Below are 17,678 nucleotides of genomic sequence, written 5' to 3' on the forward strand. Positions count from 1 at the left end.
GAGTAACACACAGAGCCAACTTTTTTTATAAAAGTATTTTTAATAAACTGATGGATTTAAGTTTAAGATGCTAGACAACTTGTTGCCATGTACAGGTAACAAAAGTCAAAATTCTTTGAATTTTATACAAATACTATGTAGTAAACTTGAATACAAGTTTACAAAAAATGCATCAGTGAATATTCAGCTTGTAACCAACTTCCAACAGTGAAAATTATCATCTATCAATAGTGATCAGAATTGCATTGCAAATTTTAGAAGTAATGCAACTATGTTTTTCTTTACCAAGCCACTCCGAAGTTACTGGTGCACACTGACAGTACATTGGATTTTTTTGGCTTGCTGAACAGAAAATGGCATTTAAATAAAATGACTGAGTTAAACAATGTAATACATATCAAAAGTACTATCTCACAGAAAATTAAACGAGAATGAGAAAGTAAACAGAGCAGAACCCTGAAGTGGTGATATTTTTCTACCCGTTTTGATGGAAAAGATTCCACAGGTGTCCAGCTTTCTCACAGCATTCTGAAGTGTTCTAGTCCTAGCACAGTGTGGTCATCAGTAGACTAAAGTAAACCCTGCTTGGCAGTAATGCTGGTGAAAGGTAACTTGCTCTATTGCTAACAAATTGGAGTAACCATTGGCAGGGTGACTTGCAGGCATGCAGCAGAGGCTGAGCTGACAGCACATGATTGAAGTTACAGTACTGCTCGCTTTGATTCAATACCCAACAACCTTCAGGGTTCAGGTGTCAGTTTCCTCACAGGATTTACAAATGGATGGTTTCAAAACAAACAGAAAAAAAATCGTTATGGAGCATAAGACAGTATTTTTCACCTGTACAGCTAACAACAAAATGAATGCTTTTGTTACAAACTTTTCAGTCTGCTTTATAAAAAATAGTCTTAGTTTTACCTCTAAATAAAAACTGTGCTGTGATCTGTCACGTTCTTGCATTGTACATGCTGTAACTGTGTGTGTTAATGAAGGTGTAGAGATTTGTGACCTAGTGCTCTGGATGTATCAGAAGCCTAAAAAGCTGATTTTGGTACATAAAAGGTAGCAATGAAAATTCATTCTATTTATTTTTCCTAAAGCCTAGGAAAAGCTACAGTACGTTGCTAGATCAGTGGCCTCAACCCTGAGCTGAAATAAAGGACCTGCCCTGGCCAAGAGACTTAGTCACATTACTACCACAGCTGCACAGCAGAGACAAAACAACCTGTCTGCAGCCTGTTGTCTCAGCTGTGAGTAGTGTGAGAGTCAGTTCTGTAATGCTTTAGAGTTGACTGGAGACCACCATATTCATTTTCACTGCAGGGAAAAGGAGGAAAGGAGAACTCAAATTCAGAGTAGAAAGCACTCAACAGAGATGGTCAGTATATCCAGCTTCTGGAGATCAAACAGAGAATGAAGTTAGTGGCAGACTCACCAGTCTTAAGCATTTCCCACTTGATAGAAGAGATAATTAAAACACATACCAAAATACAGTTATGGAGATGTTTACTATTATCTCACTCTTTCCAGAAAGAGTGAGACTTCATTTTCCCCCAGAACTGAGCATATCTCTCTCTGAACTACACTGCATCACAGAAGAGAAGTGAAAACCTAAAGTCTGTCTGATGAAGGATTCAGCGCAGGTGGCAGCAGAAAAACTTCCACTTGTTTCTAACACAAGCTGGAGCTGGCAACTATAGGAATTCTTACTATGATACAGCTACTGCACCTTCCCGTAGGATTCAATGGCACCACTACCCATGGCCAGGAGTATTCATAACATGAAGCATTTTGCCTTCCAAGAGGACTTTTTTTTTTGCTTTTAAACAGCAGAAACTGCAGAGTCAGTATTTCATTCAAGAGAAAAACTAAACCCAGCAAAAGACTATAAATAAAGCTCATAAGAATCATCCATATTTCTAGTAATGCACACTTCTTTGTGTGCTGATTGGTTTAGGGATGGTATGTTTTTTGTTAGTTTAAGGCAGCAAGTCTTACAAAATACTCAAGCTCACCTCCCTCATGTTTGTGCTACTGTAGCCTCCTGTGCACAATAGAACCTCACTAATTTACACTAATGATTGGAAGAACAATTAATTCTCTTGGTAAGTGAACAAGAATAAGGCATTCCATTGTATATTCTGATCACTAATTATAATTTAGCTCTAATTATAATCTACCAGCAAACATACTTCTGCAGTTTAGAAAATAATCTCTTACCTTCAGATATAATTATGTGTGCAAATTAGTGGGTTCTGCTGTGTAAACACGCAGGTGCATAAGCAATTTTCAGGTTTTTCTTCATTACATCTGATAAAAAAGTTAATGCTACAGAGAGAGACTGTGGGAAAATAAATCAGGATTTTTCTATCATTTGTGCGGATATGCACAACTGGGCAGTAATTTATAGCTGAATGTTTACAAACTCAAATGAAGCAAAATCAGCAGCAGGAAGCAAAGGCCATTCCCCAACCATAAATGGCTTGTTTTACACGATTCCAAACTACATGAAACAAACAAATAAAAAAGGAATACAAGTACTAACTAATATACACAAGTTTGAAATCAAGTAAAGCAAAGAAGTGAAAAATGTGTTGATGCTTCTAGCAGATGAAATGGACATGTATAAATCCTGAAGTAAACTGCAAGTAAAGACACAAGACAGGATGCAAACTAAATGACTGAATTGAAAAGAAAAAGAAAAAAGAAATGGATTCATATGCATTGCAATGAGATAGAAATTTCCCTTCATATGTGCAAAAATACACAGTTTCATTAATGTAGAGGTCATACTTCTAGGAACAGATTTTAGACCAAACCAGTCTCCCTACATTCTGGAATCTACCTGTTTACATCAGCCACTTTAAGTGCACAGTACCCTGTTCATATATATAGTATTCAGCGGTTCATGGCATTCCTCAATGTAGTGTTCTCGTGCCTTAAATCTTGAAAACAAAGGGGAAAGTTCATCCAAGTCATCATACCACTGCTTTTGATTTATACCAACAGTTAAATCAAACTCAAATTCTTTCTTCTTCCATGGTAGCAGGAGTCCTTACAGGACTTGTAAACAGCAGTACACAATACTGTAAACAAATAATTTAAGTTCTGCTTTATGCAAGATGTTAACTCAGGTCTACCAAACACGTGAAAATGAAAAGGGTGGCTTCACATAAAATCCTTCCCTTTTCTCCCAGCAATTCCTTTCACTACGTAAATAATCCTGAGCTGAAACAGGGGTTGATGAGAGCTTTTTTTTTTTTGCATATAAAAACAATGTTCTAGAGTTAGCTCTCATGTTCTGTCAGGAAGTCAATTGCTGAAGAGATCAAACTGAAGTATTTCAAAAGTATTTCTGAAGTATTTGCTACTTTGGAGGAGGACTTATAATTTGGTGTGGCGTCCAGTTCTAGACCCAGATGCCGAGCTTGCCAAGGAAGCTGATGCTGCTGCATCCTCAGCTTCCTCCAGCTCATCGTGTAGCTCCTGGCTAACACTAGACTGGAGGGCTGCAGGAGTTAGCCACTCCTTTGGCAGGCAGCTCTGGAGGAAGGGTATACAAGAGCTGAAGTAGGCAAGGCGATTCACCCATCGTGGAATCTCTTTTCCACAGAGAATCTATGGGGGAAGGAAAAAGAATGGGTCAATTTGTTTTCTGGATTTAGTGGTTACAAAACTGCAGTACTGTAAATAAGAAGCAAAAGCTGCAGCAGCCTTACAGTTTACATATCACAAATGCCAGTCAAGAAGCATCCAAGTCAGCTGCACTATGACTTTCTCCATCAGTAAAGGCAGCATTCCAAGTCCCACAAAGACACCTATATTCCATTGTGAAAGCTGGACACATGGCTGGTTCTATGATTTTCTTAGAAGTCCTGAAAAGCCTAACCACCTCACTCTTTTTGAATAACTTCTATAAAAGGCACAGAAATTAGTTAAGCTATGGTTTCTATTCAGTGCTAATTCCTCAGAAACAGAAATTGCAGGAGAAACCCCACTATTACAAAAAAGCACCTTGAATTCAAGTGGCCAGTAAGACAGTGTCAGTACTACAATTGTATGGAGTTACACACACAGCTGAGGCTCTTTACTGTGGTGGCCTCTGATTGACTTCCACAAGACGTCTCTATCCTACAACACAGGCCAAGCACACACTTTGCTTCACCGGAACAAGAGAAGCTGTACAATGCACAGCTGGGTTCAACTCCTCAAAAATTTATAAAGTTGCATTAAGTACTTACTTTTACTGCACATCAGTCATGAAATGATTTTGCTATCACTATTCAAGGAGTGAGCTACTTTACTTAACTACCTCCATATTCACTTCTGGTATTACAGTGCAAATCTGGAGAACATGAGTGCTACTCTGCTGTAACTGAGCAGCATTTGCAATTACATTCATTTTTATAGTCAATTTGAACACTAAATAGGACAAGACCTAAAACAGAAACAATATGACCATGCAGCTGAAGAGTATGGCAAAACCCTGGCCATATAGGTCAGATTTCACACCAACTGCAGCTTTGTCAGTGTCTCACCCTACTTACTTGTACCAGCATTGCACATGAATCATCAACTCAATAAAATTTTCCACTACCACTAGAAGATCAGTCTACATAAAACACAGGCTATACAGTAAGTATGCATTACCTATTTTGGAAAAAACCCAATTAAAATCTGTGAAACTTCACATGGGAAAAACAGCCATCTTTGTTTTGGAGTGTTTCAATTAAACATTAGATTAAATTCTGTCAAGCAGAGATTGTCAACTATCGATGAAAACCAAAGTTTCCATTCCCCTCTTTGACCTGGGTTACGTGTTCCTGACCCTTTCCCTTGTGTGGATACACATGTGAACAATCAGGCATTCAATCATATTGGCAAACTGATCATGTTACAACAAAGCCGAGGGGGAAAAAGCAAAGCCCGTTCGACTCCTCAATCAGACACTTTGCATGACCACTCAAGTATCTAGATGACCATGACACAGGTGCTGGTACAGCAATAACCTGACAAAATCCTCTCAAGCAGAAGATTAACATTATCTGGGTAATTTTAATGCCTTTACTATTCTTTAAAATTAGGTCCTAACTTTGAAAATTATTTACAGCTTGATGGTTCTGTGGGGAAGTACAAATAACCTGATAAAAATAACAAGTAGTTCTATCTTCAATAGCAATCCCTAAACCAACTAAAATGATTTTGCAATCTTGTTAATACTTTATTTACTAGGTATCTCTTTAGAAATGCACCTCTGCTCTAATAAAAGCTATGTATGACAATATTTAGCAGCAAAATCTGGTGCTTTGGACATAAGCACAAATACAACCTGAAAAATAATGACATTTGCCCGAGGCAACAGAGATAGGAAGTGGGAGATTAAACCAAACATTACAAAGGACTAGAAGGATATGATGCTTTGTAATCACCTGTGAAGCATCTTTCTATAGATCTTTAAGTTTGTTTACCTCAGATAAAGCTGAAGAAAAGTGATTGCAGTTTTTGTGCATTAGATGATAAGCATTTCCTTTGAATTCCTTTCCAAGCTCTTCTACTATTTTTTCTATATCATCTTCCATAAAGTCAGTACTGCCTAGAACCACAGCTTCTCTAGAAGAGAAATAGAGAGTAGAAGGTGATCAGACTCCCATGATATAGGTGGACTGCTATTTATACATTGCTCGATAGTCACTCCACTGTGGGAAGCTAGATTTTTCTGTTCTCCAAGAATAATAAAGGTTCTTCCTATTCCATTTTATGGCATCACTTTCATTTTTATCATAAGAGATGATGTTATCTTGCTGATTACACACCTTGAAAAAGTCACTGCATTGCTTACACTGTATAAGTAATAAAAGTTAGCTACAAGTCCACAAAATTTGTATGCATTTCAGGAACTTAATGGTAAAAAATGTTATTTGCTGTAGACAGTTTATTGTCTCATCACATCTGTCCATTTTTCATTTCTATGCAAACACGTGAATTTCTCAGAAAGTCAGAAATCCCGTACAATTCAATACATCTATCCTCAAAAATAAATGCAACAAATTGTCTTTTTCATATGCTTTCTGAAAGAGCAAGAAAATAGGCAATCTTTCTTACTTAAATTTAAATGTTTCTCCTAGCTCAGAAGCATTTCCTGGTGAAATCTCAAATATTCCAGAAAAAGGATATGGATGACCACCATAGGCAAATTCTGAAAGAGAAAGCTCAGACTTAACAAAACCAGCATCTGATGACAGTAAAAAACAACAGAGCTCACTGACTGGAAGATGACTTCTCAAATCTAAAGCTAGCAACCAGACATGTTATTTACATGGGAAGTAAATGAAATGAACTGGAAATTAATAGCTTTGTCAGTTACTACTCAGCCTAAGTAAAAACGAACAGGAAATTTCCTGCATCAGTGTACAGGTTTAACTTGAATAACTTTGCAGACAGTACATACTATTTTCATTGTATAAGTGAGCACTTACAAGTTAAATTGTACATATTTACACATACTTGTCTTTAGAATTTCACTTACATACATCTAAATTGGGGATTCAAAGTACTGCATCCTCAGAGGTCTGATGGCACTTCTATTCAGTGTATACACAGTCCTCAGTGTGGCAGTGCATAGTAGCCTAATAGGTTCTTTACATTTCTTGATTTGCAAGAGTTCAATTCTTTATAAGTTCACAAGTTTTACAAGTTCTTTACTATAACAAGAAAGCAAATCAGTGCCTGCATCTCAGGTCTGCACAGAGCATCTGCTGGCTTAAGCACTTACACTACATGAAAGCATCATGGTGTGCTGCAGCTTCCGTCTGTAAGGTAACAGAGCATGCCGCACTCAGAGTGTAATAAAAAGCTTTAAGCATGACTTCACACTTCCTTTCCTCAAAACTCCTAACACATCACCCAAGTCTAGCACTCAGTTTTGTGGATAATCTTTTTTACAACAGCTTAATAAATAAAAGGTTTGATGTGCCTAGAAAAATGCAAGTCATTGTTCTAGCAGGGGCATGACCTGCTGTATGAGAAAGCCACTATAATCCCAACAGGAAGGGAGGCACATGTATTCGGCACAGCTCAAAAACTGGGTTTCAGGCACAGCACTACTACAAGTCAGGTCTTTCTGGGTCAGAAGAAAAAAAATAATTAAAAAAAAGTTTTAACAATAAATATTGTATTTGTCAATTTGTTGTTCTGGTAGCATTTGCAAAATCAGATACAATGTGACCACTACAGTAGCTGACACAGTTTAAGATAACTTTGGACAGCGTGGAGCGTGGTCTTTGGAGCACGTGCTCTGCCTTTTGCCCCTTCCCCTCACCTCCCAACACATTCCAAAAAAACAAAAACAACCTCTGCAGCAGATTTTCCTTCTTTAAATGGACTACTTTCAGCAACACCATCACCTTGGAGTGTCATTATACTTTGGGCAGAAACACCTCAGACCCGAGCCCGTGCTGTCGCGTGCACAGAAACATCTTCTGGCTGCAATGCAGGTTCAAAGTGGCCTGAACAGACCAGGAGGCTATAGCACCCAAGCACAACCTATTCAGCAAAACTGAAAAGCATTGCTGTTATTTATCACAAGGGCATCTTTTGTAAACAGCATGAAATGCCTTTGAAAGAAACTGTCTCTAAAACAAACTAACCTACCAAAATGGAATAGACTTTTTCCTGAGCATCATACACTTTCAAGTGCCTTTCTGCAAGAGATTATTGCTCCTGTAGTTAAAAATTAACTCCTTGCACTAACTGCTGAGTTAGAAAACTGAGGAATGGATTCAACAAAGCACACATTTGTTTTATGTAGGTTTTTTTTAGCATTTCCAAACCTAAAATAAAGATTTCTATGCCTGGCTGAATAAGTTGCATACTTTTTTATAGTTGCATAGCTTTATACAAAAGAATGCACGATAGCTACTAAATTTTTCATGTCCAAGGTTTTTTTCCAGAGGCAGAATAGATGAGAAAAGAGATGAACAGGTTTCAGGAGCCAGGCTCCACTTGCTACCTGGAAAATGCTTTTTAAATAACAGTATTACTGAAACAAAAGTAAGTTATGCTTTTCTTGTACATACCTCGGCCATACACCTCTATACCTGAATGAAACACTCCAATTCCAAGGGAAGAAGTATATTCATTCATCCAATACTAAAAGGAAAGAAAAAAAAAAACCAAAACCAAACCTTTAGTTAGTTTGCTGTAGATTTACCTTCTCAGAGCAGACTGTCTCCCCACATCAAAAGCATTCAACCCTATCACAAAGTATTAACCCTTATCACAAAGTGCAAACTGCACAATCCATTTTACAGAACAGAACATCACTAAAATTCCCCAATTGTACACAGCAGATTAATTCCATTAGGTTCTATTCCAGTGTTTTAGTGCTGTTAAAGTTTGTCAGCCAGAGAGTCTGTATCTGGGAGAAGTCCAGATCAACCTTCTATTTGTCAACAAGCTGTATGTAGGCTGTTAAGTTTGCCATTAGGTGGAACACATTCTAGAATCAACTGCTGTAATTTTAAGGAGCACATTTTTCTTCAAGGTACCTGAGAATATAGAACTGTGAGATACACACACTGTCATTAACAGTAATGAGCACACTTGCTTATGAACAGATGAGCACAAGACATATTCAGAGATGCCCTGAAATTACCATATTATATTTTGTCTTTGAATACTCAATTAGAGGTCATCATGCAAGAGACAAAGCTCTCTCCAGTCTGCTGATGTACGAGGCTTAAAATATGAAGTTTAAGTCCTTTGCATAGGTCTAAACTTGTTTCCAATATCTCACTTGTATTTTACCCAACAGAAAACAGATGCAGTTCAAAAGGAATCAGAAGTGAAAATTTTTTAGAAAATGGAAAATATAGTAAAGAAAGAAAACTTCTCTTAGTGCTTTCTTGTTACAGTGAGCTCATGGGCACCCTGTGCCCCCCTTCCCCTGGGATCCTGTGACTCTGATCAGGATAATCCCTGGATCCTCCTTTCTGCCCCAACGGGGTTGGCAGAGAGCCAGGAAAGCCCACCCTGTCCAAAACCTATATAGACCCCTGACATTTCCTGTTCTTCCTCTTTTGCCCCGCTCTCACATGGACACCACAGAACAAAGAGAGCTGCACCAACCCCCTGGGGTAAGAGCCTATTTTGAATATTTTTCCCCTCTCCTGAGATTCCTCCCCTCACAGCCCCTTATCTCTGAGCTAGTCGGATTCTTCAGGGGCTGCGTGAGGGGGGGAAACTACACTGTATCTTTTATGAAAGTGCAGCAGCAGCAAGTGTCTATCAAAAGCTAACTGTTACCCTCAAGATCTCAAAGATGCAGAACTCTGATAAAGGAAAACCTCAAAGTACTCTTTCCCTGTCCGCATCACCACTCTCAAAGTATAAGACCCCAAGCATTAAAAGACTTCAAGTGACACACAATTTGAGAAGGAACCTGAAACAAAGCTTTAAAAGAAAAAAGCTTCAGTTGTCCTTAAAACTGAAATTGGCTAGCAAGAAAAACCTCAGGAAAATACAAGGAAAACATTATTTTGTCAATTACTCCAGTAAAAGGATTTTTTCTTCCCAGAGCTTCTCTGTGAGCTTTTACAAAGGAGACTTCAAAAAGTCAACTGGCAGGCAGGATACAGGCTGAGGTAGTATCCCCAGTAAATGAATACTGGTTTAGAAAGGCAGAATAAAAGAAGCTATCTTCTTCACACAATCTTTTGACATAATCAGTGTTTTCTGATACAAAGCCACTAAGCAGCACAACCAGTGATAAAAACGTAAAAGGTTGCAGGTGTCACACTTGAAGATGTGCGGGCTGGAGTTGGTGTGTAATTTACAGCAGCATCACAAACATTACAGCGTGTAGGCTTTTTGTCTCCCAATAAAAATGATACACTAAACCTCAGGTTGACAGGCTATTAATAAAAACAAAAACAAGCTAAATGGCAAAAAGAGCATACCATGCCAATAGTTACAAACAGACAAGCCAGCTGTGGGAAATTTTGTCAATACAAATTAAGAGAAGGCAAATTTTGTGCCTTATATTTATTTAAAGCTCAATTGTGATCAATGGATAAATTTTGCTTAAGACTAAACTTTACCATTTGCTTTAATTTCTGGCTTTGTCAGTGAAGTGCTATGTTAGCTAGTGGGGTATGGATGACTACACTAAATCACCACCTCAGTTCATTTAAGGCCTTAGCAGTTCTTTCCTTCCACCCCCCAGGAAAGAGCAGAGAGCAAGTCTGTATGAACAAGCTAAATCCAGAAATACACTGCATTAATTTACTCTGTATAGAAAGATATACATCAGGGAGAATACAAAGAGGGCAAGAAAGGAGAAGGATGCAAAGACTACTCATCTTAGTGATTCTGTGAGCATAAAAAAATGGATTCTGCTCATGAGGTGAAATCAAAGTCCCCAGGAAAACAGAAGAGCTACTGCAACATAAATGTGTTCTAGTTCTGAAGCCCTCCCTACCCCACGGTTTACCAGCTCACCATTTCAAAATAGTTTCAGGTTTGTATTTATAGTCAAAAGTGTAGGCACAGTCAACGTACGGTTTGTCATCACTGGAATAAAGTACATTTGCTTAATGGGAAGGTGTATCCAAATGAACCTAATCTAGAACTGAGCTAGACAGGGTCTCTGGTGCTCTAGTCTGTCCCTCTCTTGGGCACTTGTGGCCAGAAAACTCAGAATCTGGCTGCTGAATTCCAAACAGCCTACATATCATGTGCCCATTTTAATGCCAAGCAAGGTTACAGCTGCTCTCTGAAAACAGAAGTAAACTTAAACAAGACACCCCACATGAAGCGGGACAGAATAAAGCCTAGCTGGCTATTAGACAGAAAAAAATGAGGGAAAAAAGTATTCACGGTACTCCCGCTCACAACCCCATGAAACCAAACACAAAGCAGAGAGAAGAGAGAGTAAAGTGACTGACCAAGCCTTCTCAGTGATCCGCACAGAAGCGGATGAACGGGGCGGAAAGCTGATCCAAGGTGCTCGGCACAGCCTGCCCCTATCCAAGCATGCACTCCATCCTGGTACCACCTAAACATTCGGGGCTCGCTACACTGCACAAAGGGAGCACTGGTGGCAAATAAAATCAAAGTTAGCTTTGGAAGAAGTGCTTGAAGCAAGCTGGCACTTTGCTTCATATTTCCAGTAAGAATAGAATAGGTTAATTGAAGATAAAAGAATTTCAATGAGACAGAATTACTTTCCCCCTAGGAACAGCAATTATATCTAATTGTTACTTAATCTGGATGAGCTATTGGAAGGTTGGTCCCATTTACTCATTGAACAAAATGCCTTATCTCACTGAAGGAAGAAATCCAGGACAAATGCAACAAAGAGTGCTGAATTTGGCTGCAGCTGAAAAATTATATACAACTTACAAAATAAAGACTGTAAATTAAATTACATCTGTATAGCTCAGTGGCTGAGTAACATGCCCAAACTGATCCCAAATGCTACATCCTTGTTTCCATTACACAAACTGGATTCCCTTTAGTCTTGATATGGATTTTGCCATAGTACTATGGTGCAATCCCATATCCTCAATATTTTGCAATATGTCAATCTTGTAAAACAGGATTTCAGGTTTCATCTATCATAAGAAAACTACTAGAGAATAATTTTTCTATGTGCACAATAAAGTCATGTCACTACAATGAAAGAAAACACTAATCCCACTGCTTCAAAAATATCTTCAGAGCTTTCATTTACATTAGTACTTTAGCTTGTTATTGCCTTATTTGACAAGGGAAAAATAGGATACTATTTGGGCACAAAAAAACTAGACTCCTAAAAATAGCACTTAGTTAAAATGAAGCTATAAAGTAGACCAGTTCTCAAAATACAGTATATCAAAGCCTTCACCCTACCCTTTTAATGATCATAAAAGATGTTCAAAGGCATGAACTGTACGACGTAAATATGCCCTTAAGCTTCTCTCCTTCCATTAAGTTACCAGTACTTGAAAGTTTACTTTCTTCTACAACACACACATCCCCCTCACACTCTGGTTGTATCAAAGATTTTCACTTTTTCAAGCACTAAGGACATTGGAAGGGTATACCCTCGAAAAGCAACCAACTCACTCATGTAAGGAGTTCCAACAGTAGCAAGGTCACTTAGTATTCCCCTGTGTACCTAAGCAGCCGCCTGGGAAATGAAGCCATCGTTGTATTCAGGTTAAAATAAAGTAAAGCTGTTGGCTATTACAGTAATGTTGGTTCTGTCAACCAGGTGTATAACAATGGTCTCTTGTTCCAAAAGAGAAACAAAATACCCAATCTCAAACCTAAACTACAAAAAACTCCCAAACCCATTTCCAAGTTATATGGAACGTCAGAAGCAAAGAAGCAAAGACACCTGCTAATGTCTCAAATGCACAGCTGGCATGGTTTGGTGAATAAACAGAACTTCAAAACTACTATTACAGAAAACTCCTCCCTTCTTCCACCCACTCCTAGCGTCCCCAAATAAAGCAGTACCACTGATTTCAGCAGACTGTTGTACAAGCAGTAAAAACTGCTATGCAACATTAAAGTGAAGCTTTGGCCTCAAACAAGTTTCAAATGGACTGAGATGTGGTTTAGCAGAGGGGTTGGATGAAGGATGTACACTGGTGGTATCTTCCAGATATCACACTGTGATATCTGAAAGCTGTGTTTTTCTCACCAGTTTGAAGGAAAACTGCTTCTCTAATGGTCAAATAAAGTAGACATTGCTACAAAATAACAAACAGGACTGAAGCAGGAAATAGAAACACGTATAATCTGTGGTGATGTGCAGCTTCAAGCATTAAAGTCACCCTACATGTAAACAAACATCTGCAAATAAACCTGCTTGGCTGCTTCTTTTGGAGAGCAAGCTCCTTCCACAGATGGTGGCTTCAGAGACTATGTGAATTCTTGATAGAGGCAGAACCCCAGTAATAACAACAGGATAACCAACAGACCCTAACGTGTCCTTAGGAAAAAAACGACACTAGCTTTTAGAAGCACACCCTTCCTGTTGCTTTTTTTTCTTGCTTCCCCCATGTCAGTTGCCAGCCTTCCTAGGATGGCTGGAGTAAAACTGATCACAGCAATTCAGCTCTGGAGGAAAATGAAAGGATGATGTGAATGAAAGAGTGGACTATCACAAGAGAAAAAGAAACAGCATGCTGAAGTCACACCCCACCAGTGCTACCATCATGGCAAGAATGGAGTTTCTTAGAGGCCATGGCAGACATTTACACATGAGTCAGTCCACTCTGTTAAGGTTTCACAGCCTGCCTGTGAACTGGGCTCACTTTGCACAATTAAGCAAGTCTTTATGAGAACAGTGGGTTTTCCATTTTGGTGAGTCAGAAGTGTGTCAAGCCTTGACTTCAAAGATATTCTTATGTAAGAGTCACGAAACAGAAGTCCTACTTCTTTCTCTGTACAAATATTTATAGTCAATACATGTAAACCCATCTTTTTTAATGCTAAAAGAGGTTCCCCAATATATATATTCACACTATTGTCCAGAGAAGTCAAATACATGCATGTGACAGGGCAGCCTTCTCTCCTTAAGTCTAGCTCTAAATAAGGAACACTGTGACTTTTTATCATATTAGCATCACATATGAACTCAACCAGGTGAGCAAAGACCCCTTCTTTTTTCCTCCCATCTCTCAGAAAATCACAGTGAACAGACTGTTCCTTTCTCTAGTCTCCTCTCCCTGACTATAATGAAGGAAACCAAAGTCAGGGTAACAGGCTATATTCAGTGGAGAGAGAGCTCAAACAGGAGTGGGCAAAAAAATCCCCTCAAAAAGGGACATTAATTTCTACGGCAAGTATTAGAGTGGAAGAAAATAATGACAAAAATCAGGCTAGTTGCTATGATATTGTAAATATATTTGATTTCAAGCCAGATAGATCCCTATTGATTGCTATTAAACATTTTAGTATTCTAATGTGACTGTTCCTAAGCAAAACAAGCTGTATTTTCTCACTTCCAGTAGTCACTAACACTACACTATATACCTTTGTCCCTTCAAAACAGCAAAGGTTCACTTCAAAATGGTGGTGGTAGGAAAACCTATCCAAAATAAGCTAAGTAACACAACCACTGTCACCTGAAGCTAGTTTTCCATCTTACTGTCTCTCTATCAGTAGACTTAAAAATAAGTCAGAGAAATACTGCCACCTGTTCTAATTTCCAGCGATTGAAATGCATTAATGGATAATATTTTCTTATTACTAATCCAAACCTACTGTTCCATGCAGGTACTTACACCTCATTTATTACCATGGCATTTGAGCACCTTCCAGCTGAACATAAGACAATACCACAGTTGCTGTAGGTGCCACATAAAGATTATGCAGGAGGGAGGGAAGGTGAGCTCATACGGCTGCAAATCAAACTGGAGCCATTCCTTTATTTCTACCAAGTCGCAGCCACAAAGAAACTATTAAAAAAATTACGGTCTAGCAAAAAATCACCTTACTGACACTGTGCTAGAAAGCTCCTTGCAGAGACAGAGGTTATCCTGAACTACCATTCTCCTGGAAAACTGGACCCTTTTCTGGTTTCTGTGAGTGGAAAGGCAGGGCCTCCTGGCTGGGCTTTGGGGCAGTATAGAGGGGGCAGCACAGCACAGGGACGCTCACGGCAGGGAAACTTTCCCCCACGACAGGGACCGGATCCACCTGTCACTGCAAGACCCGGCCCGGCAAACTTTTGTCGCAGGTCACAGAGGTGCTACGGAAATCGTCAGACCTCCCAAATCACCGCCCTTGCCCTTCCCCTCTCCTCCCCTCCCCGGTGCGTTATTTCTCCCGCTCTCCCGCCCACGGACCCAGCCCCGCGGGGACACGCACGGGCAGGGCAGGCAAAGTTTCCCGGCCGCCGTGGCCCCCTCAGGGCAGGCCACTCCCCGCCGCCACCCCGCCGGGAGGGGCCGCGCCCCCGCCCGGGCCGCGCCGCCGGCTCACCATGTCGTAGACGTTCAGGATCACCAGCTGGTTCGCCATCGCCGGCGGCCCGCGGGCGCCCCCCGCCCGCTCGGTCGCTCTCGCTGCGGCGGCGGCGCCGCTCAGACCGGTGGCGGGGCGGTGCGGACCCCCGGGGGCCGCTTTCTCCTCGTCCTGCCTGTTGCTGCGGGGCGGCGGGGGGCGGCGGGCACCATGGAGCCGCCGCCGCGGAGGGACGGGCCGCGCCCCCGGGAGACGCGCTCAGCCCGCGGCCGGCAGCGGGGGCCGGGCGGCGCTGGGGGCAGCGGGCGCAGGCCCCACCCCGGCGGCGGCGGCGGCGGTGCCGGTGGCGGGCGGGGAGGAGTGAAGGGAGGAAGAGGGAAGGGAGGAGCGCCGGGGCGGGCCGTGCCCTGCCTGGCGCCGGGCCGCGCCGCGGGACGGCCGGGCAGCCCCGCCGACGGGCGCAAAATGGAGCTGCTCCAGCCCGCCCCCAGCGCCCGAGCGAGGGCACGGCCGCGACTACAGCTCCCGGCGCGCCGCGCGGGAACGGGAACAGGAACGCGGGCGGGAACGGCTCCCGGCGTGCCCGGGCCCGCCCCGCTCGCGGCCTGGCCGGGGGCGCGGGGGTCCTGCCCACGGCGGGGCTGCTCGCCTGGCCTCGTCCCAGCTGCCTCTTGGGAAGGTGTCCCGGGCGGCCGCAGAGCGCTGCTGTGGCTCCCCCGGGCCTCCAGGGACACGACGCGGCGCGGCTGCCTCGCTGTGCCCGCCTGGCGTGCCCTGTGCCGTGCCCGCCACCCGTGCGCCTAGGGCTGTTGGTTCCAAGGGGAGAGTTAGATCCCGGTCCCTGTGATGGCCGCGGTCACTGCATCCCCCGGCACCGCCATTTCACGTTCGAGTTCAGTGAAGAACGTTAATATTAAGTGGCTCGGCAGAAAGAACCTCTGAGCCGTGCGGACCTGCGGGTAACCCACGTGTGGGTACTGGTGAAGGCATGGCCGCTGCACCTTCCGAGAGTAACCTTGCCATGTAAGCTTCATCTATGACCTTGTCAAGCGACAGCAAAACAATAAGCCATTTGTTAAAAGCTGGAGAGAAGCAGGAGAAAAAAATGCATTCTGTCTTCCAGCGGACTCAATTTTATAAAGGCCAGCAGTGCCCCTTCATAAAGGGGCTGTGGATGTGCCCTTGGGACAAAGGTGCTGCAGGAGGGAGGATGTTCCCACCCCAGGGGTATCCTGGCTTCCATTATCATTTCTGGCTGCAGACATTTAGATGTTTAGTCCCTCTTTCTTAGATAAAATTACAGTTGGCTGCTTAGCTCCATTTTGTGTGCAGAACAGCTTTGTCCCTCAAGTACCACAGCATAGCTGATGCAGGCAGTTAAAAAAGCAATTCCTACTTTAGGGAATGATCTTTGGTTAAAGGAAATTCGTACTGTTGCAAAAACTTAAAACACATCTGGCTCCTGATTGTCAGAATATGTAATTCAGGCACCTGAGGGACCTGTGTGTGAACCTGATGTTGGCTGTAATGCCTTACTTTGCCAGTAAAATATGTGGACAGGTCCATATGTCCACTGGGTAATGTTCTTTGCTCCTTTGGCTAAAACCTAAGCAATTTGTGGTTATTAAACCGAAACCTTTTGTGGGAAAAAGTTGCTTCCATGTTGAGGAATACTGAGGAAAATATTATCATTTCTTAAATCTGCAGGTGTCAAAACCCTTACCTGAAAAGGCAGGGGCTCCATTTCCAACTAATAGTATGCATTAACTGGAAGAAATAGTGTTGGAATGACTTGTAACAAATCACTTAATCTTCATTGTTTCTTGTTTGTTTTCAGTCTATAAGATGCATTGTAAAGCAGGAGAGGAAAATATAACTTGTAGTCTGCAGTGACAGGAGAGAGAAATTTCATGTTCTGTGAAGAATAAATCCCAAGTGTCATTTATTTGGCTTAAAAATTGAATTTTGCCATTTAAAAACTAGACTTTATAGATAGAGGAATAACACAATATTACAGCTCAGAATTCCTCAGTGATGCAGCTTATCTTTTCCTGCAGTTATCTGCAAAGGACAAGAAAATCCTTCTTTTGAGCCAAAAGACTGATTAGTTAGGTGTGAGAAGCAATGTTAAGCATGAGTGAACACTGCAGAAAGCTGTGCCATGTATTGTGTGTGCTACAGCAGTTTGCATTTATGTGAGTAGTTGGGAGAGTGAGGAAGTATAGTATAGGGACGATCCAAGATGCTCACAGAGATCAGTCTGGCTGGTCAAGGGGAAGAGATCAGTTGTGGGCACTGTCACCACAAAAGAAGCACAATGTATGAACCCAGTGACTTCTGCACTGTAAAACTGAAAAACAAGGTGCCTGAGCCCTTAACAGGAACATAGAAAATCTCAGAGAAGAACACAAACCAAAGTAATCGTTTACTAATCTTTGCTACATTTACTTTATGCAGTGACATGTTTCTGTTCTTGTATTGGAGCAATACACTCAAAGAGCAGTGTGGTTTCTTTGTCTTTATGGCAAATGCTATTATCTGTTTCATTTTCAAAGGTGCTGAAATAGTCAAGATTAGAGAAGCACCAATTTTCAGCCATTAATGAGAAATTAGAGAAGCCCAAGGTGCCTTAGATTCACAGAGAGGTGCAGTTTCTGGAAATTTTCTTAAAAGATTATAAAAAATGTAGAAATCTGGCACAAAGAATACATGAGCATTTA

At 41.5% G+C, this 17,678-nt stretch overlaps 1 protein-coding gene across 2 annotated transcripts; it reads right to left on the bottom strand.

Annotated features, from left to right (window-relative positions):
- Positions 1-20: 20 nt before the first annotated feature.
- Positions 21-15,452, bottom strand: DESI2 (desumoylating isopeptidase 2). 2 transcript variants are annotated; one of them, XM_030268563.4, is made up of 6 exons: positions 15,298-15,452; positions 14,977-15,176; positions 8,076-8,148; positions 6,103-6,196; positions 5,469-5,610; positions 21-3,618 (listed from the first exon to the last, which is right to left on the bottom strand). In XM_030268563.4, the coding sequence occupies exons 2-6, from the start codon at positions 15,013-15,015 to the stop codon at positions 3,385-3,387; spliced, it is 582 nt and encodes a 193-aa protein (XP_030124423.1). In that variant the 5' UTR covers positions 15,016-15,176; positions 15,298-15,452; the 3' UTR covers positions 21-3,384. The 2 variants fall into 2 exon arrangements, with proteins under 2 accessions (XP_030124423.1, XP_072783338.1); XM_072927237.1 differs by lacking the exons at positions 14,977-15,176; positions 15,298-15,452 and adding an exon at positions 10,944-11,113.
- Positions 15,453-17,678: the final 2,226 nt, after the last annotated feature.

The sequence above is a fragment of the Taeniopygia guttata genome, chromosome 3, assembly GCF_048771995.1.
Source record: "Taeniopygia guttata chromosome 3, bTaeGut7.mat, whole genome shotgun sequence".
NCBI classification, from domain to species: Eukaryota; Metazoa; Chordata; class Aves; order Passeriformes; family Estrildidae; genus Taeniopygia; species Taeniopygia guttata.

Bases quoted from the DNA above. Each gene is read 5' to 3' on its own strand.
- DESI2 (XM_030268563.4), bottom strand. From the start codon at position 15,015: ATGGCGAACCAGCTGGTGATCCTGAACGTCTACGACATG. The intron at 8,149-14,976 runs GTGAGCCGGCGG...CTTTCCTTTTAG, and splicing joins TCCTGAACGTCTACGACATG to TATTGGATGAATGAATATAC. The intron at 3,619-5,468 runs GTAAACAAACTT...CTTCCCCCATAG, and splicing joins TTTCTTCAGCTTTATCTGAG to ATTCTCTGTGGAAAAGAGAT.